This window comes from Lissotriton vulgaris, chromosome 6 (assembly GCF_964263255.1).
Source record: "Lissotriton vulgaris chromosome 6, aLisVul1.2, whole genome shotgun sequence".
Taxonomy (NCBI): domain Eukaryota; kingdom Metazoa; phylum Chordata; class Amphibia; order Caudata; family Salamandridae; genus Lissotriton; species Lissotriton vulgaris.
In genome coordinates this window covers 1,491,923,354-1,491,949,985 of record NC_141694.1, presented here as the reverse complement: position 1 = coordinate 1,491,949,985, position 26,632 = coordinate 1,491,923,354, and the positions used below count along the sequence as shown (strand labels likewise).

The following is a 26,632-nucleotide window of genomic DNA, read 5'->3' as shown; positions in this document are numbered from 1 at the left end:
TGAGCAATTTAAAAATGGAAAGAAAAACGCTTTACTTCTGACAGATTTGTAATTCTTGACATGATATCAGCATTTTTTTTTCTTGCAAACCTAGCAATGTTTGTCAATTTTTTTAATCTGTTGGGGAAACGGATAACAACAAAAAAACAAAAAAATTAAATAATGACAGGCAACACTGCAATTCCCAGAGCATGCCAATGTTAAAGTGAATTGAGAATTCAGGAGGAGAAGCTGCCACACCAGTATTTTATATTTTGCTTTCACAAGTTCATGCCATAAATAAGTGTACCTTAGATAACAGAACAGAGGGCAGAAACATGGCTATGTGAAAATCATTTACAACAGGGGTGTCCAGGGCAGGTCCAAAAGGGCCTGATGATCATGGCAGATTTTCAGGGTAATCATGGTCCATATCAATAATTTCCGTTTCCATTCATTGTGTGTCATTCTTTCTTACAGGAATGTCCTTCCCGAACATCTGGAATGGATCCCACCCTTCTGGACCTACGAGGCCCACCCCGGATGTACATACAATATTAAACGTCCAATGCAGTTACTGCCAGCACATTTAGGCCCTCAATTCGAACCTTAGAGGTCAATCGTAAATCGGTGCAAACAATTTAGGAATCCGAGTTGAGATAAAATGAATACGTACTCATACCTCGCACAAACCCAACCAAGCTTTTTTCTTCATTAATTTGTGTGCGAATAAAAAAAGATAAAAAACGTGGAGCCTATAAACTGATTCCACTGGTTGGCTATTCCTCATTCTGACTGCTGAGACTGGGATTCGGACATGGCTGTGGAATACTGCAGGGTGTGGTATCCCTATTTCCCCTGGGGCATCATCGCACTGTAATTTGCTAATATTGGAATGAGACCCTTAATGTTTAAAAGCACAAACACATTACGCTGCGGTTTGCAGTTACAGTGGGTGGGCGCTGCTTTACTATGCTATACGATAAAGCTTGATAAAGTAGTCCGGCGCAGAGATGGGGCATTCTTTCATTGTGCTTCGGCCTTTCCTCTCAGTATCTGGTGCCGAAGCCTTTGAACTCTAGTTTGGTGATCTCTTTCTCTTGCGAGAACTCGGTCCGGTCAATCCGTGAGCTCGGGCTCCCCACCTCCCGCAGCCAGGCCTTCCTGCAACAAAAAAACAATCACATTTATAATAAATTCTATCAACCAAAACCGACCATGATGGTAAGAATTACATATCTTTCAGTAACCTAGAAATGGAATTCAGGCTTTCCAAACCACAGCAGGTACAGATTAGCAAAAACACTTTCAGCATACTTCAAGCCATTTGAAGTTAGTTAATGAAGCATAAGGAGATCGGTAGTAGTGTATCCAAAATGGATAGAACCGCACATACACAAATGATAGTGCAATGGACAATAATGCTGGAAAAAGGTAGAGAATCTTTAGTTTTTTTTAAAGACGGAGTGCTACATAGACCACTATCCCCCACTACCAAGAGAGATCAATGTCAATCAAGAGATTGACAAATGTACATCCAAAGAGAAGGGGTAAAGGAGAGCACAATCCTAGAACACATGTACACCAGAGACTAATAGGTCATATAATATCCACAATATCTAAACTGTGTATATCATGTACTTTCAATTTCAGGACAAAACAAAGGAGCAGATGAAGTTCATGTTCATATTTTCATTTTCTTTATTTGAAGATCCATAAAATTGAAGTTGATAAAAACAGCCGACACGTGTTTCGTCAGTACTATCAATCAGTACTCAGACTTTTTCAAGGCTATGAAGTAGAAATATCACGGCGCATGTAACCTCATGTCATATGCATATGACAGTAATTGTGAGACTCAGGAATCAAAGTAAAGAACAACGGTCCATATCGTCCAATAGGGTCATCCAGAGTATGATTGTAAAAATATGGCAGATCAGAGTACCCGCTCGAACTCCGCAAATAATAAACAAAATCCACAAGAGTTTGAAGGTATTTTCAGTAAGGATGAGCAATTTGGGCTCCCTGTAGAGAGTGCGCAAGCGATATTCCACAGTGGGTCAAATGGTAAAGTCCTGGATCAGGATAATGTAGCGAATGGAGCACAGCGCATGTGTGATAACAAACTGCTGTGGTCTGACCTCGAGGAGGTGTAGAGGCGGTAGTATTACGAATAGCACCACATGGAAATTGAAAGTACATGATATACACAGTTTAGATATTGTGGATATTAGATGACCTATTAGTCTCTGATGTGCATGTGTTCTAGGATTGTGCTCTCCTTGACCCCTTCTCTTTGGCTGAAGTTAGTTAATAGTTATGCAGATTATATGTCATTTAACACAGTGATATAGTGTACCACCAAACTGCCTATGAAGTGAACACATGTTGAAAAGCATAAGGTAGTATGTACACAATAATGATGGCTTTCTGAACGGAGTTAAGAGTTTAACTATAATGGAAGAACATGCGCTGCTCAATACTTTCTTTCGACTTCTGAAACCTGAACCTCTGAGCTGCGCGAGTACTAATGTGAGTACACTTGCATGAATTGCTCCTACTGAGAAAGAATGCCCTTGGGCACCGTGCCCGGCCCTAAATATGGGGATTTTGCACAAGTTTCTCTAGAGCTGCAGTCGAGAGCCTATTGGCTTTTTAGCCCCTCTACTTGTAAAATTGTGACCTAAAATTTATATTTTTATCTTGTTAAAAAACTATTCTGGGAAAAGCCCAACCCTGCACATAACAGGATTGGTTCTCAGCAACATAGAGCTGGTAAAAAAAACATTTTTATGGCTGCTCCAAGCTCCCAGTCCAACCCAGCTAGCTGTTCGTTCTACAACACAAGATGTTGGGTAAAGGAGCTATCCACTTTAATAAAATTCACCAGTATTTGATGATGTTGTACAAAGGCGCTAAACATCTCTGAGCACTGAACCCGTAGACCAGTTTGGACTGTAGTATGTGAACAGCAATAAGACTGAGAGCGCCCTCCCTGCTGGAGGCCTTGGCCTGAGATCCGCAGAAGATGGCGAGGGAGGGAGGGACTTATGGCCAAATCGCTGCACTCCCTAATCCGACCATTCTCCCCACTGACTTGTCTCACCATCTCACCGAGGTCGACCTCTATTGACTGCGCACTCTTCTCGCCGCTCCACAACTCCGCAACTGGATAAAGCTTGACTCTACTACTTGCACTACTCTTGGTCCATGCTGTTGTTTTGTCCACTGCTTACCCTCTTGTTTCACCTATTTAATACATTACCTCCTGTGCCTGCTTTATACTCAGGGGCCTCATACCTGCTTATGTGATAGCGGCTCATGTCTTGCTCTGATTTAACGATTTCTCTTGTAATGATGGTGTTTGTTACCTTTTTTTTTCTTTACCTCTTGTCTCTTACGATACTCACGAGGTTATGTTTCTTATTTTTTTTCATGTGCCCCCTGCCTCTTTGTTCTCTGGGCTCAGGGACTTTTCGAGCCATTCTCTTGGGCCTTCCACAGGGGCTAACGATAATAGGAGGCGCTTTCAACGCCATGGCTTAGTCAGACCAGGATAGCACTAGTACCCCCTTGGCGTTCAGATGGGCTAACACCCATCGTCTCACTAACTGGACCAAAGCCCTGGGTCTCTGCGACTCGTGGAGATCCTGGCACCCTCTGCAGCGGCACTTCACACACACATCGGTGGCCCACCACACCCACTCTTGAATAAATCTCGTTTTACTGTATGCCCTGGATTGTCAGTTATTGACCCAGATTCTGACCCGCGGAATTTCAGACTATTCCCCTTTGCTTTTCCATCTTGGGCACCCGCTTCCGGGACAGCTTCCCAAGTGGAGTTTGAATGCCTGGTTGTTCCAGGACAAGAAATTTGTCCTCTTCCTTGGGTCCGAACTCCAGTTTTTATTTCCGCAATAACGAGGGCTCGGTTACCCACACAGGCACCCTATGGGCCGCAGGTGAGACAACCCGAAGAGGCGCTACCAGGAGCTATGTCAAAGCCCAGGAGCTTGACTGTTCAGCTCTTATCACTCAATTGGTGTCCCAGGCACTTCGTCTGAAGCAACAGTTGCAATCTGCTTGTCAGGCGCATATCACTCAAAAGTTAGGTCTCATTCACAAGGGCATTCACTACACTCTCTCAAGGCAGCCTAGCACTTCTGGTGAGCCACGACAGCTCGGATATACGGCTGGGGGGTACAAAAACAGGAAATTACTCTACTGGTTGGTCTCCCATCAACAGGCCAACAGGATTGTTCCCGAGGCCTTGTATGGTGCTGGCCGTCCCAAGCAGACCTTCGTTGAGATAGCCCAAGCCCTTGCTCACTAATATTACACACTGTATTTAGACCAGCAGACAGGAACATGGCTGTGCCTAGATTGCTCCTTGACTCGGTCTTCCTTCCCAGGTTGCCTATATCAGAAGCCGTCTGCAAGACAAGCCTCTTGTGGCGGAATAAATTGGAGAGGCATTTTCTGGTATGACACCGGGTAAAACCTGAGCCCAGATGGCTTTCCCATGAAATATTACACTGCGCTTCAAGAGACCTTCATCCCTTACATTCTGTCGCAATGCAAGGAGGTTTGCCACACCAGGGTTTTCCCGTTGGAGCTGGCTTCGGCAACCATAGTAGTATTACCCAAGACGCAACCTCCATCCATGTCATGAGTAGCCTATCAGCCAATCTTGCTCCTTAACTGCAAGGTTAAAATTTTTCCGTCCATATTAGCTAACAGGCTCAAACTTGTCCTATATGAGTTGATGTAAGCAGACCAATATGGCTTTATGCCATCCCGGAGCAAGAGACACTGTGTCCGTCAGCTCCTCATGGCCCTGGCCCACCATCATCGGCTGCCATCAGATCTAGCCCTGTTTCTTATCAACTTTGAGAAGGCTTTCGATACAGTGAACTGGGATTACCTCCAGTTGGTGCTGACTCATGCTGGCCTCAGGCCGAAGTTTCAGAGCATGGTCTGAGCTTTCTACTCCAACCTCACCGTTCGGGTCAAGTTTAACAGGAGCATCTCCGACGCCTTTGCCATAGAGCGAGGGACTCAGCAGGGCTGCCCCCTGTCTCTCCTCCTCTGTGCCTTGGTGATTGAGCCCCTGGCCTAATATATACAAACAGACCCACAATATGCGGGTTGGGCCTGGAGGAGGGACATGAAGGTCGTATCGCACTATACACAGACGATGTACTGCTCTATCTTGTGCGCCCAGCTGTGAGTGGGCCCAGATGTCTCCAGATGCTTGAACTCTTCAAAAGAGCATCAGGCCTACGGATGAACCCTTCTAAGTCAGTATTGGACCCTCTATGGCTGTCCAGAGACCGCTTTGACGGGCAGATGGCCATCCCTCTCTGCCACCTCTGTTTTAAATATTTGGCCATGTGGGTCGCTCTACACACGGAGCTCACTTGGGCCCTCAACCTCCAACCCCTGGTCAAAAAAGCGAAGTCAGAACTTGTCAAGTGGTTCCCTCACCTCAATGTCCTGGGACATATTGCCCTCTTCAATATGATGATGATGATCCTCCACGTTTTCTCTATGTCTTTTAGAAACTACCTCTTCACTTGCCTCGAAAGTGGTTTTCTGCTCTAGACGGCGCTATCAAGACATTCCTGTGGCATCTAATAGCCTTTACGCACTGTCAACAGGGACCCTATGATGGTAGGTTATGGATAACTAATCTCCACCTCTATTATTTGTCTTTCCATGTCCTTGTCCTCAATTATTGGTTCAATGGGGGATGGTCCGATCTCGCCGACTGCTTGGAACTCTCATTGATGGGTTTCCCTCAGCTACAGGCTATGCTCTATAGGTCTCTGGTTTCTCTCTCCCTGCCCCTGGTAACTCGGTGGTGTTCCATGCATGGCATTCTGCGTTTTGGCATGTACGATGGGAAGCCAGGCTTACTCAACAGACACCGCTCTGGCATGACACCTGGTTGAAAGAAGTAGTCTTGATCCGCGGCTTCCACTCCTGGGATCTTATTGGTATCACACGACTTTGGGGGATGTATGGTTGGGGATGCAGATGCACTCCTTACAAGACCTTTTACAGAACTTCAACTTTACACATAGCCAATTTTACAAATATCTCTAACTCAGACATGCTCTCCAAGCGCCTTCCCTACCCACAGATACACTCCCAGAGTTCTGTCCCTTGGACGCCAAGCTACTCATGGGCAGCCTAGGCCTTGGCAGAATATCCCAGATCTACCACACACTTGTAATCGATTCTCCTGGTTCACCTAACTATCTCAGAACCCATTAGGAGAGATGGGTGGGACCTGTAGAGGACGAAGACTGGTGAGACGCCCTGAGGGCCTCCCGCAAATTTACCACCTCCTCCAGACTGTGACTTGCTCAATCCCGTTACCTTTACTTTGCATATCCCTCCCCAACTCGCTTATGCTGAGTTGGTTTGCAACCCACCTCTGCATGCCCTCAGTACGGAATCAACCCAGCAGATTTCTACCACACGGTATGGTCATATGCAATGATACTTTGGTACTGGACCAAGGTGACACATGAAATGTCGGGGTGCTGGGGTGGGAAGTTCCCCTCTCCCCCCCTGTTGATTGTCTTGGGGGTGTTCAAGGGATCTGGGGGTACAATGGAGGAAAGAGCGCTCCTGGGTCTAGCCCCCCGGGTGGCGAAACGGGACATCGCAGCGCAGTGGTTGTCCCCTGGGCCTCCTACCCTGTTAAAGTGGAGAAAGAGCACCCACTAGCGTGCACAGCAAGTGCAAGTGGTTTTTGAAGCCTGCGGCTGCCATCAGGAACATGGGCTGGTGTGGGGAAAGTGAATGGGTCAGCTTATTTAACTGCCTATGAATATGTACTTGTGGTCATTCTCCATGTGTATTGCGAGATACTTATGAGATGTTTCCGTCCTGAGTGGTGTATATAACATTTTCTGCTATGTGTGAGCCATGTGTTCACCTTGGCCAGCTTTGCTTTCTGGAAATTCAATAAAGTTTGTTATTAAACATTTTGTTGGACCTACTTAAGAAAGAGTTTGGGCTGCCAGAAGAGAAGAGTTTTATCTATGAGTCGGATACTGGATACTACAGTCAGTTACGAAACCTCCCTCTTTTGAGATTTTTTTACTGAGCTATGACAAAGAAGGCCACCATGGTTCTTCAATGCTCCAATGACAGATGACATTTCTTTATCAAATGGCATTGGAGAAACACGTGGGATAAAACCAGACAGGAAACAATAGGGAGATATATTAGGAAGAGCAAATAACTTTGCAAGTAATGTGGGAAGGAAGGGAATTTGGTACATTGTATAAGTGAAAAGATGTTGTGTTTTGTTGATACTAAAAGACCAATAAAAACATATTGAAACCCAAAACGACCTAGATTCATGAAAGGTGTGTGTTTGTTGTTTAATTGTTCTGCCCAGACCCACACGAATCCATATCTATCTGTGCTGTGCATCACTTTGGACCAGTATAAGTGAATGTTCCTCGAAATCCTTATTTCTATCATGTGGGTTTCTTACTAGACTACAAAACTCCTGACTCAATCACAATTTCCCTGCAGGAGGCTGATATTTTAGAGATCTTACACAGCAACTGAAGGTGGGGTTAATGCTGAGTGTGGTTTTAAAGGGGCTCCCACATTGAAGTCTTCCTTAGGGGTGTTCCTACTCCCTTTGAGTTGCTATGCTTTATTTTCCATATCTTCCTCCATCTGGACTCCTGTTCTGCCTTGGAGAGCTCCTTCAGAGAAAGATATAGTCTTAATCAGGGTACCAGTGAAATGTATCTGAAATACTCCTGAACCTTGCTATGTTGCCTTCTAGTACCTAGTATCCAACATAACTACGCCATATTTGAAAATATCATCCAAACTATTTGCCTAAGGGGAAACTGTTTTGGAATCCCACTGTCCTAACACTAAGAGCCAGACGTACGACCCATTTTTGTATGCGCAAACTGGTTTGCGACACGTTTGCGCATGCAAAAATTCCAATGGGCCACGTACAAACCCTATTTAGCAAGTCGGAATGTATTTGTGACCCGCTAAATAGGGTTTGCGACTCGCTATTAGGAAAGGGCGTTCCAAGGGCGTCCCTTCCTAATAGCGACTCTCTACCCTATGTAAGAATGTTTTGCGACCGCAATTGCAGTCGCAAAACACTTCCAATTTACCGCCCTCTTCAAGAGGTTGGTAAACCATTTGCAACAAGCATTTACAATGCAATGGTCTCGGCATTATTAAAGGTAGAGCTATTGGCATTGCTCATGACATTTTTTTCCCATTTTTTAAAAAAAACATAAATAAATGGTATTGTCATTTACAATGGCAATAGGTGAGCATTAGAGAGTAGTAGAGAGTATTCGCGGACACAGAGCCACACACACACACAGACAGAGCCACGCACACACACATAGACAGAGCGGCTGTGTTACAGTGAGGTGAGTGGCGGCTGTGTGTCAGATTGGTGAGTGGTGGCTGTGTGACAGTGAGGTGAGGGGCTGCTGTGTGACAGTGAGGTGAGTGACGGCTGTGCAACAGTGAGGTGAGTGGCGGCTGTGCGACAGTGAGGTGAGTGGCGGCTGTGTGGCGGCTGTGTGTCAGATTGCTGAGTGGTGGCTGTGTGTCAGATAGGTGAGTGGCGGCTGTGTGACAGTGAGGTCAGTGGCGGCTGTGTGACAGTGAGGTGAGTGGCGGCTGTGTGTCAGATTGGTGAGTGGTGGCTGTGTGACAGTGAGGTGAGTGGCTGCTGTGCGACAGTGAGGTGAGTGGCGGCTGTGTGACAGTGAGGTGAGTGGCCGCTGTGTGACAGTGAGGTGAGTGGCCGCTGTGTGACAGTGAGGTGAGTGGCCGCTGTGTGACAGTGAGGTGAGTGGCCACTGTGTGACAATGAGGTGAGTGGCGGCTGTGTCAGATTGGTGAGTGGTGGCTGTGTGTCAGATAGGTATTCCACATCCAGGGGTACAGCTTGCTGTGCGAACGCTGCGTGCCAGGGTCGGAGGCATAGCCTGAGGCTGTGTAGTGGGAGGCTGTTGGACCTAGATTACCCAAGCCTACATATGGTAGCTTGGCACAGTTGTGGTCTACAGCTAACTCCAGGCGTTGGCTAAGTACTTACAAGTCTTACCCACAGTAACACAGTGATGAACCACTAAAATAAAGACACAACACCTCTGTTTGGAAAAATACCGTTACCTTTTATAAAAATAATATGGCTCTTTGGATTTGAAATCATACAGGTTATAACATCAATTACTTTTAGGAATAAACATTACACATTTACTAGGGCAATTAGTTTTCACTCCTCCAGCTGTGGAAAAAGGGCAGTAAAATACATTCACTTGATAAGAGTTCAGTAATGAGGAAGTGACACTCTTTTGAAATTAGAAGAAACCTGTTAGATTTGTACTATGTAGGGTTACACACTTGTATCACTTAACTGGCATGTACATTTTCTAACAGTTTCAAAGTGCTATTCAGGGTTATTGGCCTGCTTCAGTAGTAATTTTCAAGCCCCTAATATCACTACCCTGTAATCAATTCTTTAATTACTCTGGGGTATCAAGCTAACTCCCAGTTCAGATCAGCCCTTGGCTCTACAATGAATTACTAATTCTTCTATTCACAGTTTAGGATTTACACTAGCAGTTCCCAGTTATTAGATTCTTTAAGGGCCCCTCTTCCCTGCTCCTTACTTTAGCGTGGGGACGATGATGTCCCAGTCCCCACGCGTCACTGTTGCCTCTGGGCGCCTATCGGCGTCTTTGCCTCTGTTCCGCCGAACCGGTGCTTTGTTGGGGCTTCTGGCGGTAAATCGATGGGGGGCCCCGCTCACCCTTCCCTGCTCGTGTCTACTTCACACACAAGCGGAAAGGCAAACCGGAGCAACACGCCTGAGCCTTCGTTTCCCCTCGCTCGCGCTGGCTCCTTCAGCCGGCGCTCGAGCGTGGGGGGAATTGGTGTTACTGACACGGCGCTCCAGGAAGCCTTCCGGCGCCTCCTCAGTCACGCCGACAGTCGCGCTGCTCCTCCGGTCATGCGCGGAAGCGCTCTCGTACCTCTCCCGCCTCCGCACTCGCTCTCAGGAAGGACGCTGCTCCTCACGTCGTCGCTGTTCTCCTGGGCCTGCCCGACCCTAGGCCCCTCCTGCTTTCGATAGCGGGCGCGCTCAGGGCATGCGCGGAAGCACTACCTGCTCTGCTTGACGCGGCTGGTGCCCCCGGGGTCCCGTAATCCGCTAACACAGCGCCGCTATTCTTCCTCAGACACCTTCAGTTCCAGCCTCTCAGGAAGGATGTGCATACACGGCGCCCTCGCTCTTTAGGGCGCTAGGGTGCCACAGACGCCCACTTCTACCACAGCTGATCCACAACACCGGTGAGCACAGCGCTGGGTATGGTCAATCAGGAATGCCTTCAATTAAGGGTAATCTGAGTGGTTTTACTGGTCTCTGTGATAAAAGGATCTTCTTCCTCCAGTAACTCGATTTTCCTTGTCAGTAGTGGTTGTCCTGGTAGAGGGATCGGTCAAAGGCTGAAGGGGGAACAATCCTCTGAAGTAACTGTCAGCCTCAGTGACAAACTAGCTGCTCTCAGTGTGTCCACCTCCTCTCACCACTGCCTCACTCCTCTACTCTGGGGTCAGCACAAAATGGCTGCTGGTCACTGGCCTTATATAGGGTGGCCTGAGACCTGCAGAAGTCTCTAGTTGATTCCAGAAAGTTCCCTAATGTTACCCTATGGACCTGTCCTCCAGTAGTGTCCGTTATGGCAGTTGGTGGACACCATTTTAGGTCTCTGGAGATCCCTAAGGTTTCAAGGGGGTGACTAGGCCTCACAAGTGATGAGGGAAAAATGGCGTCATCGCCAAGGAACACCTAGCCTCCTGACAGCATTAAAAAACTCCTGATGGACACATGTAAAAATAAAAATAGAAACTCTGGGAGGCTAAGGGGGACAAAAATAAATCATGGTGGTTAGAGTCTTCCCAGAAACAGACAGGTCTAACACGCGTCCCCCCCAGCTGAAAGTGGGGAGAACTACCCAACCCCTTGGGAGTCCTCATCACTAAGGCGGAAGTACCTAGATAGACCGTCTGCGTTGGCATGGTCTGCCCCAGGTCTGTGTTCCACCCTAAAGTCCATTCCCTGTAGGGAGATGGACCACCTTAGCAACTTGGGATTCTCCCCCTTCATTTGCATCAGCCAACGAAGGGGGCGATGGTCAGTCTGAACTAGGAAGTGCGAACCAAACAGGTATGGTCGTAACTTCTTCAGAGCCCAAACCACCGCAAAGGCTTCTCTCTCAATTGTACTCCACCTCCTTTCCCTGGGGAGTAGTCTCCTGGACAGGAAGACCACGGGTTGATCCAAGCCCTCATCATTTAGCTGCGATAACACTGCCCCAATGCCATGTTCTGACGCATCTGTTTGGACAATGAATTCTCTAGCAAAATCAGGGGCCTTGAGAATGGGAGCGGAACACAATGCTTGTTTCAAGGTCAGGAAGGCTCGCTGGCAAGCCTCCGTCCAGACTACCCGTCGGGGTTGCTTCTTGGAAGTAAGCTCAGTGAGAGGGGCCACGATAGTGCCATACCCCTTCACGAAGCGACGGTAATATCCAGTGAGGCCCAGGAAGGCTCGGACCTCTGTTTGAGTCTTGGGGGGCTCCCAGGCGATGATAACCTCAATCTTTGCCTGGAGGGGCTGCACCGTCCCTCTGCCCACCAAGTGACCTAGGTACACCACCGACCCCTGGCCGATCTGACACTTGCTGGCCTTGATTGTCAATCCAGCCTGTTGCAGGGCATGCAGAACAGCTTGCAGATGCTGCAAATGGTCCTCCCAGCTGCTACTGAAGACAGCAATGTCGTCCAGGTATGCAGCAGAAAAAGCTTCCATTCCAGAAAGGACCCTGTTCACCAGCCGCTGAAAAGTGGCAGGGGCATTCTTGAGCCCAAAGGGCATCACGCGAAATTGGTAGTGTCCCTCAGGTGTAGAGAAGGCTGACCTTTCCTTCGCCTCCTCTGTAAGGGAAATCTGCCAGTACCCTGAAGTTAGGTCAAAGGTACTTAAGTATTGAGCAGCTCCCAGCCGGTCAATCAGCTCATCCGCCCGTGGGATAGGATGGGCATCAGTTTTGGTTACTGAGTTCAAGCCTCGGTAGTCCACACAGAATCTCAATTCCGGTGTGGTGCCTGGTGGGGCAGCCTTTGGTACCAATACCACCGGGCTAGACCAAGGGCTTCCAGAAGGTTCAATCACTCCCAGCTCCAGCATCTTGGCGACTTCACTCTTGATGCTAGCCTTCACCTTGTCCGACAGCCGGTAGATCTTAGACTTCACAGGTGGGCTGTCTCCTGTGTCCACGTCATGGGTACACAGGTGGGTCCTACCCGGGACAAGGGAGAACAGAGAAGAAAATTGCTCCAGGATCTGGCGGCAATCACTCTGCTGTTCAGGAGTTAGGGATGGTGAGAGAATTACTCCCTCCACCGACCCATCCTTTTCTTGGGACGAGAGAAGATCAGGGAGAGGTTCGCTTTCTTCTTCCTCTGCTCCATCGGTTACCAACATCAAGACAACCGCGGGCCTCTCATGATGTGGCTTGAGGCGATTGGCATGCAGCACCCTGTGGGGCTGCCTCGGGGCCTTAAGATCCACCAAGTAGGTGGACTTCCCCTTCTTTTCCAACACCTCAAAGGGGCCTGTCCAACGGTCCTGGAGGGCATTTAGCTCTCCAGGTTCCATCACCCACACCTTCTGTCCAGGCTCCAGTTCCACTGGGTGAGCGTTGTGGTCATACCACTCTTTCATCACTGCTTGGCTGGCCTCCAAGTTGTCTGAAGCTTGCTTCCACAACTTAGCCATTTGGCTCCGGAAGGCCAGCATGTAGCTCACCACGTCCTGGGGAAGTTTTCTGGGAGTCCGTTCCCATCCATCCTTCACCAGGCTGAGAGGTCCCCGTACAGGGTGCCCGTACAAAAGTTCGAAGGGGCTGAAGCCCACTCCCTTTTGTGGCACTTCCCTGTAAGAAAACAAGAGACAGGGTAGGAGGATGTCCCATTTCCTCCGCAGGCTCTCAGGTAGACTCCTGATCATACCTTTCAAGGTTTTGTTAAACCTTTCCACAAGACCATTGGTTTGTGGGTGATAAGGAGTGGTAAACCGATAGGTAACCCCACACTCCTTCCACATAGCCCGCATGTACGCTGAAAGGAAGTTAGTCCCCCTGTCGGACACAACCTCCTTGGGGAAACCCACTCGGGTAAAGATCCCCATCAGGGCCCTTGCCACCACAGGTGCAGTGATGGTCCTCAGAGGTATGGCCTCTGGGTACCGTGTGGCATGATCCACCAAAACCAGTATGAACCGGTGGCCAGCTGAAGTTGGTGGATCCAATGGCCCAACAATGTCGATGCCCACCCTCTCAAAGGGGGTGCTAACGACAGGTAGTGGTTCCAGGGGAGCTTTAAGCTTCACTCCTGTTTTCCCACTAGCTTGGCAGGACACACACGTCCGACAGTATGTGTCAGACGCCACTTTCATTCGAGGCCAATAGAAGTGGGGGACAAGCCGGGCAAAGGTCTTGTCCTGTCCTAGATGTCCTGCCAATGGTATCTCATGAGCCAATTCCAGTAGAAAGGCTCTAAAGCATTGAGGGACCACCAAGGCTCTGGCTGAACCGTGGCCAGGTGCCTTGGGCTCACTGTAGAGGAGTCCATCCTCCCAGTAAATCCGGTAGCTCCCTTCAATGTTTCCTGCTGCCTGGGCGTTGGCCTGTTGCCGCAGCCCCTCGAGAGTAGGACACTCTTTCTGAGCTGCACAGAATTCTTCCCTGGAAGGACCTCCCTCCACATGCCATTCTGTAGGGATGGGTAGGTTCTCCAAGGAAGCAACATTCTCCCCTGTGGACTCCAGATCCACCTCCGCAGGTGGTCCAGCTGTCTCACGAGGCGGAGATGTCGAGGCAGGGTCCTCCGGCCTCTTGTCCTTCTCCTCTCTGGCAGCCGGCTGGGCCATTGTTCCAGGCTCCAGCGTAAGCAACTTTTCCCTTCGGGCAGTTGCTGACCTTGTGCTGACACAAGTCCAGTCAGGGGGTCCCAGCATCTCAGAGTGAGTCTGGTACTCCACCCTCCTCCAAGCATTGTGCTCCATATCATTCCCTAACAGGCAGTCAACAGGCACGGCAGGGCTTACGGCAACTCGAAGTGGACCTGCAACCCCTCCCCACTCAAAGGGAACCTCAGCCACAGGGTAGTGGCCCAATCTGCCGTCAGCCATTACGGCGGGATGGAGTACATCTGGGATGACCTGCTCTGGAGACACCAGCTGACTCCTTACCATAGTCATGCTGGCTCCTGTGTCTCTCAGAGCCTCCCCTCTACGGCCATTGATGGTGACCCACTGCTCATACTTAATAGTATTGGAAGGCAGCTGGGTCTTGGGAACCATCTCCTTATCTCCCAGGGACACTAAAGTGACACCCGCCCGCTCCCCTCCATTAACCAAAGGCATCTCCTCCCCGAGCACTACACTAGTGATTCCCGGGGCTTTTCCTCCAGTGGGAGGGGGTGGTCTTTTTGGGCATCTCACATCTCCTTTATAGTGTCCCACACCACCACACTCAAAACAATGAACAACCCTTGGCTGCTGGCTTTGGCCAGGGGTAGGGTTGCGAGGGGGGTTACTCCTAGGGATGAATCCTCTGCCCCTTCCTTGCGAAGTATTTTGTGGCCCTTTTGAGAACTCCCTCTTAATTTCCCCTCCCTCTTTCTTCTGGGGGGCGCCCTGTCCTTGCTTCTGGGAATTCCCTCCAGTCCCCTTAGTCGACACCCGGGTACTAACCCAGATGTCCGCCTCCTCAGCAAGCTTCCTGGGGCTGGTCAGCTTGCTGTCCACCAGATGCTGTCTTAGCTCGGGAAGACACTTCTCGAGTAGGTGTTCCTTGAGTATGAGGTCATATAGTCCCTCATAGTCCCCTACTTCGCTGCCTCTTACCCAACCCTCCAGGGCCTTCCTGGAGTAGTCCAAGAAATCTACCCAGTTTTGTGTGCCCAGCTTGTAGCTGCCCCGGAACTTTTGTCTATATTTCTCAGGGGTCAACCCAAACTTCTTGAGCAGCGCTAATTTCATAGCCGGATAATAGGTCTGTTCACTCGAGTCAAGGGCCAACAAAGTATCCCTGCCAGTGGGGGGCATGTATTTGTATAACCCACCTCCCCAGTGGACTTCCAGAATCCCATGGGCCCTCAGCGAGACCTCGTAGGCGGCTAACCATTTAGCAATGTCGTCGCTGGGTACATAACAAGCCATAATGTCTTTTGGTAGGTACGGTCTAGGTTCTCGGGTGTTGGTTTGGTTATCGCTGCCACCATTCTCTGGTTTGGGGGTACGTAAGTTTAGGGCTTGCAAGTCCATCTCCTTGATGGTCCGCTCATGCTCCAACCTCTTTTCCTCCCTCACCATGTCCATCCTGGCTAGTTCTATTTTCATCCTCCTCTCCTCCCTCCTGTCTTCCAACTCGGCGTCGGTCAGGCCCCTCTCTGACACACTACTGCCCACTCTAGAAGGTGTTCTAGGACCTGTTACTAGGTTCTCCCCTCCCGCCTGGTACAGTGTTGTGGTCTCCAGGACAGTGTCCTTGTCACTCTCTTCAGGATCTACCTCCTCCCCGGAATGAGCCTCTACCCATGCCCGAATACTGGTCAGCAGCTCAACTTTCCTGGCGCCTTTCTTGAAAAACACCCCCTGCTGCTGACACCATTCTTTCAATTGAGGCACAGTATAATTGTCTAGCTCTTCCACATTTATCTCCATTCTTGTTTGAAGTATAAAATGCTATACAGGAGAAATCCACAGAGTGACCTGAGGTCAACCTCCACCCACCGCCAGAAGTCAATTTAGAAAAACCAAAAATGTAAATTAGGAGGGCCGCAGGGAGAAAACTCCAGGTGGGGTCTCGTGGTTGGCACTGCGTTACTAATAAGTAAGTGTAAGTACAAATCCGCTATCCCACCGCTGAAACACCAATTATGTTGGACCTAGATTACCCAAGCCTACATATGGTAGCTTGGCACAGTTGTGGTCTACAGCTAACTCCAGGCGTTGGCTAAGTACTTACAAGTCTTACCCACAGTAACACAGTGATGAACCACTAAAATAAAGACACAACACCTCTGTTTGGAAAAATACCGTTACCTTTTATAAAAATAATATGGCTCTTTGGATTTGAAATCATACAGGTTATAACATCAATTACTTTTAGGAATAAACATTACACATTTACTAGGGCAATTAGTTTTCACTCCTCCAGCTGTGGAAAAAGGGCAGTAAAATACATTCACTTGATAAGAGTTCAGTAATGAGGAAGTGACACTCTTTTGAAATTAGAAGAAACCTGTTAGATTTGTACTATGTAGGGTTACACACTTGTATCACTTAACTGGCATGTACATTTTCTAACAGTTTCAAAGTGCTATTCAGGGTTATTGGCCTGCTTCAGTAGTAATTTTCAAGCCCCTAATATCACTACCCTGTAATCAATTCTTTAATTACTCTGGGGTATCAAGCTAACTCCCAGTTCAGATCAGCCCTTGGCTCTACAATGAATTACTAATTCTTCTATTCACAGTTTAGGATTTACACTAGCAGTTCCCAGTTATTAGATTCTTTAAGGGCCCCTCTTCCCTGCTCCTTACTTTAGCGTGGGGACGATGATGTCCCAGTCCCCACGCGTCACTGTTGCCTCTGGGCGCCTATCGGCGTCTTTGCCTCTGTTCCGCCGAACCGGTGCTTTGTTGGGGCTTCTGGCGGTAAATCGATGGGGGGCCCCGCTCACCCTTCCCTGCTCGTGTCTACTTCACACACAAGCGGAAAGGCAAACCGGAGCAACACGCCTGAGCCTTCGTTTCCCCTCGCTCGCGCTGGCTCCTTCAGCCGGCGCTCGAGCGTGGGGGGAATTGGTGTTACTGACACGGCGCTCCAGGAAGCCTTCCGGCGCCTCCTCAGTCACGCCGACAGTCGCGCTGCTCCTCCGGTCATGCGCGGAAGCGCTCTCGTACCTCTCCCGCCTCCGCACTCGCTCTCAGGAAGGACGCTGCTCCTCACGTCGTCGCTGTTCTCCTGGGCCTGCCCGACCCTAGGCCCCTCCTGCTTTCGATAGCGGGCGCGCTCAGGGCATGCGCGGAAGCACTACCTGCTCTGCTTGACGCGGCTGGTGCCCCCGGGGTCCCGTAATCCGCTAACACAGCGCCGCTATTCTTCCTCAGACACCTTCAGTTCCAGCCTCTCAGGAAGGATGTGCATACACGGCGCCCTCGCTCTTTAGGGCGCTAGGGTGCCACAGACGCCCACTTCTACCACAGCTGATCCACAACACCGGTGAGCACAGCGCTGGGTATGGTCAATCAGGAATGCCTTCAATTAAGGGTAATCTGAGTGGTTTTACTGGTCTCTGTGATAAAAGGATCTTCTTCCTCCAGTAACTCGATTTTCCTTGTCAGTAGTGGTTGTCCTGGTAGAGGGATCGGTCAAAGGCTGAAGGGGGAACAATCCTCTGAAGTAACTGTCAGCCTCAGTGACAAACTAGCTGCTCTCAGTGTGTCCACCTCCTCTCACCACTGCCTCACTCCTCTACTCTGGGGTCAGCACAAAATGGCTGCTGGTCACTGGCCTTATATAGGGTGGCCTGAGACCTGCAGAAGTCTCTAGTTGATTCCAGAAAGTTCCCTAATGTTACCCTATGGACCTGTCCTCCAGTAGTGTCCGTTATGGCAGTTGGTGGACACCATTTTAGGTCTCTGGAGATCCCTAAGGTTTCAAGGGGGTGACTAGGCCTCACAAGTGATGAGGGAAAAATGGCGTCATCGCCAAGGAACACCTAGCCTCCTGACAGCATTAAAAAACTCCTGATGGACACATGTAAAAATAAAAATAGAAACTCTGGGAGGCTAAGGGGGACAAAAATAAATCATGGTGGTTAGAGTCTTCCCAGAAACAGACAGGTCTAACAGAGGCCATGTGGGGGAGGGGGGGGGGGGGGGTCAGGAAAGAGCCGCCGGCTTTGGGGGGTGAAGAGGCCGTCTGAGGGCAGAGCTGGGGTGTGGGGGGAGAGCAGTTGCTCCGGAAAGCGTGGAGGGGGACCCGGGGGCAGAGGAACTGAAAGAGTCTGAACGGGGCAGAGATACGGGGCTGAGCGAGAGGGGGTGTCTGAGGGCAGGACTGAAGGAGGGAGGAGCCGCCTGGGACAGACGGAAGGGGCCCGGGGCAAGAAGTAGGGTGCATTGACCAAATCGGTTAGAGCAGCATCTGGAAATGTGACACATTATCACCAGAATGTTGCACGGCAAATAGTTCAGTATTGAAAACAAGGTAATAAATGACATCTTTATTTGGGGGGTTCTGTGTGGATATCTCTATGGGCGTTGACTCACAGGGCATCAGTGCTTACTCAATCAGCCAGCAAAGTTTCAATCTCACTTGCTCTAATGAACGAACATCTCCACAAACTGAATACAACTCATGTGTGTACCGGCAGCTCCTCCTTTGGCTAACTTCACTGTGGCTTTCACTTGTTTCTAAAAGTACACATCCACACAAAGTAGTTCCCTTTATGAGAATGAACGAGTAGTTTTGTAGCGTATTTAGGATTTGGGGGGAGGGTAATCTTTTTCAAAAGCGTAATCCAGGAGAGGGGTGATGTTAGCTTGAGCTATCTCTTCTACATGAGTAAGGTGGCTCCCTAATTACTTATACACAATGTGCTGAGCCGGAACACATTTTCACCCTCCAGGATCTGTATCCCTCCGCAGCGCACAGAGGTTAAAGTCTCATCATGGACCAAATAACCTACAACCCAATCAGATGTTCCAGGCTAGGTGGTTCGATCGTAATTGTGAATATTAGTGGGAAGAGAGGTTCGATCGTAATTGTGAATTTTAGTGGGAAGAGAGGGCATGTCTGTCTCACTCACCCTCGCCAGGGTAAAAGGGGCGATAATATCCCTCCCAACACAACCTGGGCGAGCGTCCGGTGGAAAACGCGCAGACTCACGCTACGAAAGCCCCTGTATTCCAGCAGAACGAAAGAGTATTCCCATGATGTAATGATCTGCTGACTTTTGGACAAGTGGTCATGCAGGATACTGGCCGTTTTAAGGATCATAACTAGTACAGACGGATCCACAGTTCGAATGTGCATCTTTAATCTGATTAACCGTAAGCGTTTCTTCAGTACGACACTCAAATGACCGTCGCTGAGTCTTGCAACATGCAATAAAGTAGTTTTTTCTTCAACAAGTCTCCAGGTGGCGCTTAAAATGAGTGTCTGTGGGACAGATGTTTTTATAACGATAAAAAAACAAAAAATGCAGAGAATGCGGAGGTCGATTACAACGCTGTAAACACGATCGTTTGTTAGTGAATCCATCTCATCAGTTGGCGGACCAAAAGAATGTGCTGTAGAATGAATAAAGTACGGGCTTTAAACTGTAACTGCGGATGGCTGGGCACTAGTGTTTTCCCATTTGATTCCTTTTGGCATGTATTGACTTTGTTACACAGCGCAGAAGGTAAACCTGCAAACGTTAGTCAGGGCAACTTTGAAAGCAACACAAGCCGCGACATTGGACAACCCAATTCTCTCCTTATCGTGCAGCTGAGGAAAAAAGGAATACAAGTTAGGGAGGAGGGCACGATAGCAGGGAGGAGATGGGCGAGCTAAAAAAAACGACCGCAGCTAGGGAAAAAGGCATCACATTAAATAAATTAAATCAGCTAGGCGGTAGTCTGTACACAGTCGTCTCTTGTATGCATACATGTAAAGATTTATTTTGATGCAATGCCGGGAGAGGCTGCAGTGTGAACTGCAGGGAAAAGCAGGGAGTGCAGCTGTGGATTATGTGTATCCAACACACACTAATGTGCAAAAAACGGAGGAGAGTAGAAACCGGGGGAGGGCTTGACATCTGATTGATGATGCAGACGGAAGACGGGAAAGCAACGCATAGGGCGGGGGTGGGGTGCAGCGTGATTAGGCGTTGCAATTTTGAAAATAAAACCGCATGCTAGATCAAATCGGTATTAATATACGAGTGATACCTACACAAAATTCCAGAAACACAAGGAATCTGTAAAACAAATCGGGTTGCAAGTGAGAAAATTCGGCCATTTGTGCGTTCTTTGCAGTTGTGGAAGGGCCGGCGAATAGTAGTTTACACCAAATTGCGTGTAGATATATCACTGCATTCCTTCCTCATTCTTCCTCTATCTGGCCGCGAAGCGTCCCTCGAGGAAACAAACTCCTCTACTAAGCCTGCGCTGCAAAAGACAGACCAGCGCATAACGGACGGACCCCCGGTCCTCAAAACGCCCACACCCAGGCCCACCCCCCACATCCAAGCATCGTGTAAGCGACCCCACAGGACCCGGTCTCCCAGCCCAAAGCCCGCAACCCATCCCCCGCACAGAAAGGCAGCCCTGACATCGTGAAAACATGGAAGGACCCAGGAAAAGGGAGAAGGAGGGGAGGGGGTAATCACTCACCACGCGGAAAAACAGCGTCCGGGGGCACTGGAGGAGATACTGCTGCTGTAGGTACCATGGCCGTCGAGCTCCGTCTCTGCCTACTGGTGCGTCTGTCAGGGCGAGTCACCTCCGTCACAGCGCATCGCACGTCAGCCGCCGTCCAGGCAAGTAGGGACCGGCCTGTAATCTGGTGGCACGAACAACGGCACAAACAGGGGTGCAGGAGCACTAAAAACGGCACAAACGGGAGCAGAGGCAGAGGCTCGAGGCTCACCTTCACTGCGGGGAAAAGAAAAATGGAGGCCGCAGGCTTCCGAATTTTTCGGAATCGGGGGCATAGTTTTGCTGTTTTGAGTGACGCATGACGTCACTGTCTAAAGAACAGCAAATCTTACGCCCCCGAATCCGAAAAATACGGGGCTAAATCGGAGTGACGCATCTCTCCTCCAATGGCTGGCCTCCGTTTAGGAAGCCAGCCAATGGAGGAGAGACAAAAAGAGAGGCGGGATAAAGCAGCCTCTCTAAGTAACAATAATTCTCCGGACTTCCGGTCTTGGCCTACGGCCAAGCCTACAGTCCTTCGACCTACAAAGGAAGGGGTCCACAGGGGACCCCTTCCCCTTTGTGAATTCAGGGGAAAATATTTTGTAGGGACAGGCAGTGGTCCAAGGGACCACCGCCTGCCCTTAAAAAATTAAACCAAAGCGTATCATGTTTCTTTTTTTAAATGCATCCCAGTTTCCTTTAAGAAAAATGGGCTGCATTTAAAAAAAACTGCTTTATTTAAAAGGAGTCCCAGACATGGAGGTCAGCTGAGCCCAGCAGGCCACCATACCTGGGAGGGCCAGCCATTCCCAATGGGGTCGCAAATTGCTAGTGCCTCATGAATATTCATTCATGCATTCTATTTGCGCCCCATAGGGAATCACAAACAGTGTCTCTGACACTGTTGTACATTGGCATTAGTGACTCGCAAATTGCGACTCACAATTTTTTGCACTTTGCGAGTCGCAAATGCCAATGGAGCCTTCCACCTGCTGTTAGTCCATGTAATAATATATTTGAAGATTAACTGGTCCCTCCATAAATGCCTTGAGGACAAAGCGCCTACATCTCTTGAGAGGCCAAACTACAAAATTACATACTTCCCATTGCTCCGTTCTTTTTCGCTTCCTTTTCATGAGGCCTCTCAATGAGGCAGATACATATTGATTGTAGGTTCCTCAACTCCAAAATTCCCTACAACTGTAACTAAGGTCCAGCTCCCAGCTGATTCCAGTTTAGAAATGAACTAAAATGAATTCACTTCTAAGGCTCACGCCGTGCAAAAAACCTTTGCCACTTTCACCAAGCCTACTGTGCTTTCAGTATGTATTCAAAAAAGCACCTGCAGTAGTCTCTAAAAATGTTTTTAGAAACACAAAATGTATCTAAATTTCATCTAAGACAAAGAAAACTGACCAGATACTGCCATTTATCATCTTAGCAGGAATTTAAGTACTAGAGGAAATTTTCAACTACTTAGATGAGAGTACCCAGGCAACACTGATAGGCCTCAAGCTCCCTCTAGCCCAATGTTGCTTAAATTGTGGGCCACAAGCTGAATTTTGTGGGTTGCAAAAGTCTGAGAAATCCATAAAGAAGCCTTTAAATGATATGTTACAGCTTTATATGGTATATGCAAGGCTCAAGGGTGTCAGAGCGCTATACATAGAATAAACACAGTACCAATACATATAAGGGGGAACAACAACATACAGAATATGTATGTACATCATAAGTAACCAACAGTGTTCAAATATTTACAGAAAGGGGCCATAGATAATACAATAGGTGATGGAACATTGACTTAAGACTTATAAGAACTGCTATACAAAAATGGTCATTTACAAATAAATAATATTTACATTTAGAGTATACAACAACATAAAAAACAACGGATATAATAAGATACAAAAGTAAATACTTGTCTATACTGCTTGCTCTAGTTCCATTCTCCTTCTTCAACTTAAAAAATAAAATAATTGGTCCGAGGAAATTACTCAAAAGATACTCACCTTCCTACACACTACCTATTAAATTAAAGCAATGGGACTTAGACTCATAGTCCACTGGGACAGCTACAACATTGTATGTTTATTTACATATATTCATTGGCTGCAGTTTTTATAGCCCCTTCGTCTACAGAGCAGAACTTGTTACAAACAAAACATTTAAACAGGGCCAAACAAGATAAACAGGTGCTATCTTGAAGACATTAGCCAAAGAGTATTGGGGACAGAGAAAATATACTGTTACATTTGTGCAAAACACAAAAGAAGAAAAGAAAGATAAATAGCATGTGGAAAAAAGGTCCAGGCGCAAGAAGAGTTAAAAAAACACATGTCAAGCAGGATCAAACCGAAAATAAGCAGGTGAAAACTGAGAAGATCAAAACGGATGAGGCATTGGGAGATTGGAGAAAGAACTACCATGGACACAAATAAAGGCAACGCTACAATGTCTGAAAAGAACTAGTGGACAAAGGCAACCAGGACACTGGTGGAGAAATGCAGTACACGGACTATAGCAACATAAAACACTAAAGGAAAAGTAATGTATTGAATATCTCCATCACCAATGTTTTACATTTTTAGAAAAGCTGAAGAGAAAATATTACTATTGTTCTACTCTCTGACACAAATCAACACCAGTTCAAGCACTGGACTCGAATCATTTGAATTGGTCTAGTTAGTGCCTTAATAAGAGAACTCACAGCCATCACCGAATGAGGCTTTAACACGCTACATCGGCACATAGAGGGCCACATGCATCAAAGAAAAAACCAGTCGCAAACGGGCAGATTCTCAGAATCTGCCCCTTTGCGACTGGTATATTTGCATTTTGGATGCATCATCCCAGATGCAAAGATCGCAAATTGCTATTGCATTTAAGGAATCACAAATTGCGATTGCATTTAAGGAATCACAAATTGCGATGCCTTGAATGCAATGCAAGATGCCATTTGAAATAGCGATTTCGCTATTAGGGGTAGCAAATTACGTCAAATGAAACGGGATGGTAATTTGCGAAAACGTTGAAAAATGCACTAATGTGCATTTTTCAAACTTACATGTTACACACACACACACCCTTGGGACATGTATGTCAATCAATCAATCAATCATCGCATTTATATAGCGCACTACTTACCCAGAGGGTCTCAAGGCGCTGGGGGAGGGGGATCTGCTACTGCTCGAACAACCAGGTCTTGAGTTGCTTCCTGAAGGCGAGGTGGTCCTGGGTCAGGCGGAGGTGGGTGGGGAGGGAGTTCCATGTCTTGGCGGCGAGGTAGGAGAAGGACCGTCCCCCTGTGGTGGCTCTACGGATGCGGGGGATGGCAGCGAGGGCGTGGCTGGTCGATCGAAGCTGGCGTTTGGGAGCGTAGAAGTTGAGGCGGCTGTTGAGGTATCCTGGGCCTTGGCTGTGTAGGGCTTTGTGTGCGTGGGTGAGGAGACGGAAGGTGATTCTCTTGTTGACCGGAAGCCAATGCAGATCTCTCAGGTGTCCGGAGATGTGGCTGCGACGGGGGATGTCCAGGATGAGTCGTGCTGAGGCGTTCTGGATCCGCTGGAGTCTCTTCTGGAGTTTGGCGGTGGTTCCGGCGTAGAGGGTGTTGCCGTAGTCCAGTCGGCTGGTGACGAGGGCCTGGGTGACCGTCTTCCTGGTCTCGGTGGGGATCCACCGGAAGATCTTACGTAGCATGCGCAGGATGTTGAAGCACGACGAGGAGATGGCGTTGACTTGTCTGGTCATGGAGAGGGAGGAGTCCAGGATGAAGCCCAGGTTGCGTGCGTGGTCTGTTGGTTTGGGTGCGCTGCCTAGGGCGGGGGGCCACCAGGAGTCGTCCCAAGCGGCGGGTGAGGATCCCAGGATGAGGACTTCCGTCTTATCTGAGTTCAGTTTCAGGCGGCTGTTCTTCATCCATTCGGCTACCTCTTTCATCCCTTCGTGAAGGTTGGCTCTGGCGGTGGCGGGGTCGTTGGTAAGGGAGAGGATCAGCTGGGTGTCGTCGGCGTAGGAGATGATGTTGAGGCTGTGCTGGCGTGCGATGTCTGCGAGGGGGCTCATGTAGATGTTGAAGAGGGTTGGACTGAGCGAGGAGCCTTGAGGGACGCCGCAGATGACTTCGGTGGCTTCAGATCTGAAAGGAGGGAGGCGGACTCTCTGTGTCCTTCCGGCGAGGAAGGAGATGATCCACTCCAGTGCCTTCTCCTGGACTCCGACGTTGCTGAGACGTTGTACTAGGGTACGATGGCAGACAGTGTCGAAGGCCGCGGAGAGGTCCAGGAGGATGAGGGCCGCTGTTTCTCCGTTGTCGAGCAGCGCTCAGATGTCATCGGTGACTGCGATCAGGGCGGTCTCGGTGCTGTGGTTGGCCCGGAAGCCAGACTGCGAGGGGTCGAGGGATCCGTTCGTCTCGAGGAAGGCGGCCAGCTGCTTGTTGACGGTCTTCTCGATGACTTTTGCAGGAAACGGGAGCAGCGAGATGGGGCGGTAGTTCTTGAGGTCGGTGGGGTCGGCTGATGGCTTCTTTAGTAGAGCGCTGAGTTCGGCGTGCTTCCAGCTCTCCGGGAAGGTAGCGGTGTCGAAGGAGGTGTTGATGATGTCCCAAAGGTGGGGTGCGATGATAGCGTCGGCCTTGTTGAAGACGTGGTGAGGGCAGGGGTCGGTCGGCAATCCGGAGTGGATGGAGTTCATCGTGAGGACGGTGTCTTCGGTGCTGATCGGAGTCCAGGCGCGGAGGGTGGTGGTGGGGGGCGGTGGTTCGGTCGTGGTGTTCGTCGGTTGAGTGCTGAAGCTGTTGTGTATGTCTGCGATCTTGTTGTGGAAGTGAGAGGCGAGGGAGTTGCAGAGGTCTTGCGAAGGGGTGATGTCGTTGTTTCCGGCGTTGGGGTTGGAGAGCTCTTTCACGATGTTGAAGAGTTCCTTGCTGTTGTGTGCGTTGTTGTCCAGTCGTTCCTTGAATGCTGTTCGCTTGGTGGCGTGAATCAGTTGATGGTGCTTTCGGGTGGCGTGCTTGAGGGTGGTCATGTTGTCCGGTGTTGGGTCTTTTCTCCAGGCTTTCTCGAGGGCTCGGCAGTTCTTCTTGGAGCTCTTGAGTTCGTCGGTGAACCATGGGGCCTTCTTGCTGCCGGGTCAGCTGGGTGGGGTCCTCAGTGGGGCGAGGTCGTCTGCGCAGCTGTTGATCCACTTCGTGAGGTTGTCGGCGGCCTGGCTGGGGTTCGCTGAGCTGGCGGGAGGGTGCTGGCTCAGGGATGTGGCGAGTTGGTCGGCCGTGATCTTGTTCCAGCTTCTTCGTGCAACCTGTTGCTGGTGGTGGTGGATTGTGGTCCTTCTGAAGCTGAAGTGGACGCAGCTGTCGTCCGTCCAGTGGAGTCCGGTGGCGTGGCTGAAGACGATGTCCTTGCTGGATGAGAAGACGGTGTCGAGCGTGCGTCCGGCGAGGTGGGTGGGGGTGGTCACCAGCTGCTTGAGTCCGAGGTTGGCGAGGTTGTCAAGCAGGGAGGTGGTGTTGCGGTCGTTGTTGTTCTCCAGGTGGAAGTTGAAGTCCCCAAGGAGGATGTAGTCGACGGAGGGGAGGGCGTGCGGGCTGATGAAGTCGGCGATGTCTTCGCTGAATTGAGTGCGTGGTCCCGGGGGTCGGTAGATCAGGGTGCCTCTGAGGGTGGTCTTGGGGTTGGTGTGTATCTGGAAGTGCAGGTGTTCGGCGGTTGTCAGGGTGTCGTCGGTGTTGGTCGTGATGCGGATGGTGTCTCTGTGGATGATGGCGATGCCTCCTCCCGTCTGTTTGTCTCAGTCTCTTCGGGTGATCTTGTAGCCCTCTGGGATGGCGATGGCGATGTCGGGCGCTGAGGAGTCGTTCATCCAGGTTTCCGTGAGGAAGGCAACGTCAGGAGCTGTGGTGTCGAGGAGGTTCCAGAGTTGAACGGCGTGTCTGTGGACGGAGCGGGTGTTGAGCAGGATGCACTTGAGGTGGTTGCTGCTGGTGTTCGGCTTGGCGGGTGCTGGTGTAGTGCAGGTCCGGATGCAGGTGAACTTGCAGGCGTGGCAGCTGAAGGGTCCGTGGGTGCGTCTCGGGGTTGCTCGGTAGCAT

The 26,632-nt window shown here is 49.5% G+C and overlaps 1 protein-coding gene across 1 annotated transcript in view; it reads right to left on the bottom strand.

Moving 5' to 3' along the window:
- Positions 1–232: 232 nt before the first annotated feature.
- Positions 233–26,632, bottom strand: part of ACYP2 (acylphosphatase 2) — an 834,305-nt gene continuing 807,905 nt past the window's right edge. The window contains exon 4 of the mRNA XM_086927647.1: positions 233–1,143. Within this exon, the coding sequence (XP_086783773.1) occupies positions 1,029–1,143 (115 nt within the window). The 3' untranslated portion in view covers positions 233–1,028. The remainder of the gene's footprint in view (positions 1,144–26,632) is intronic.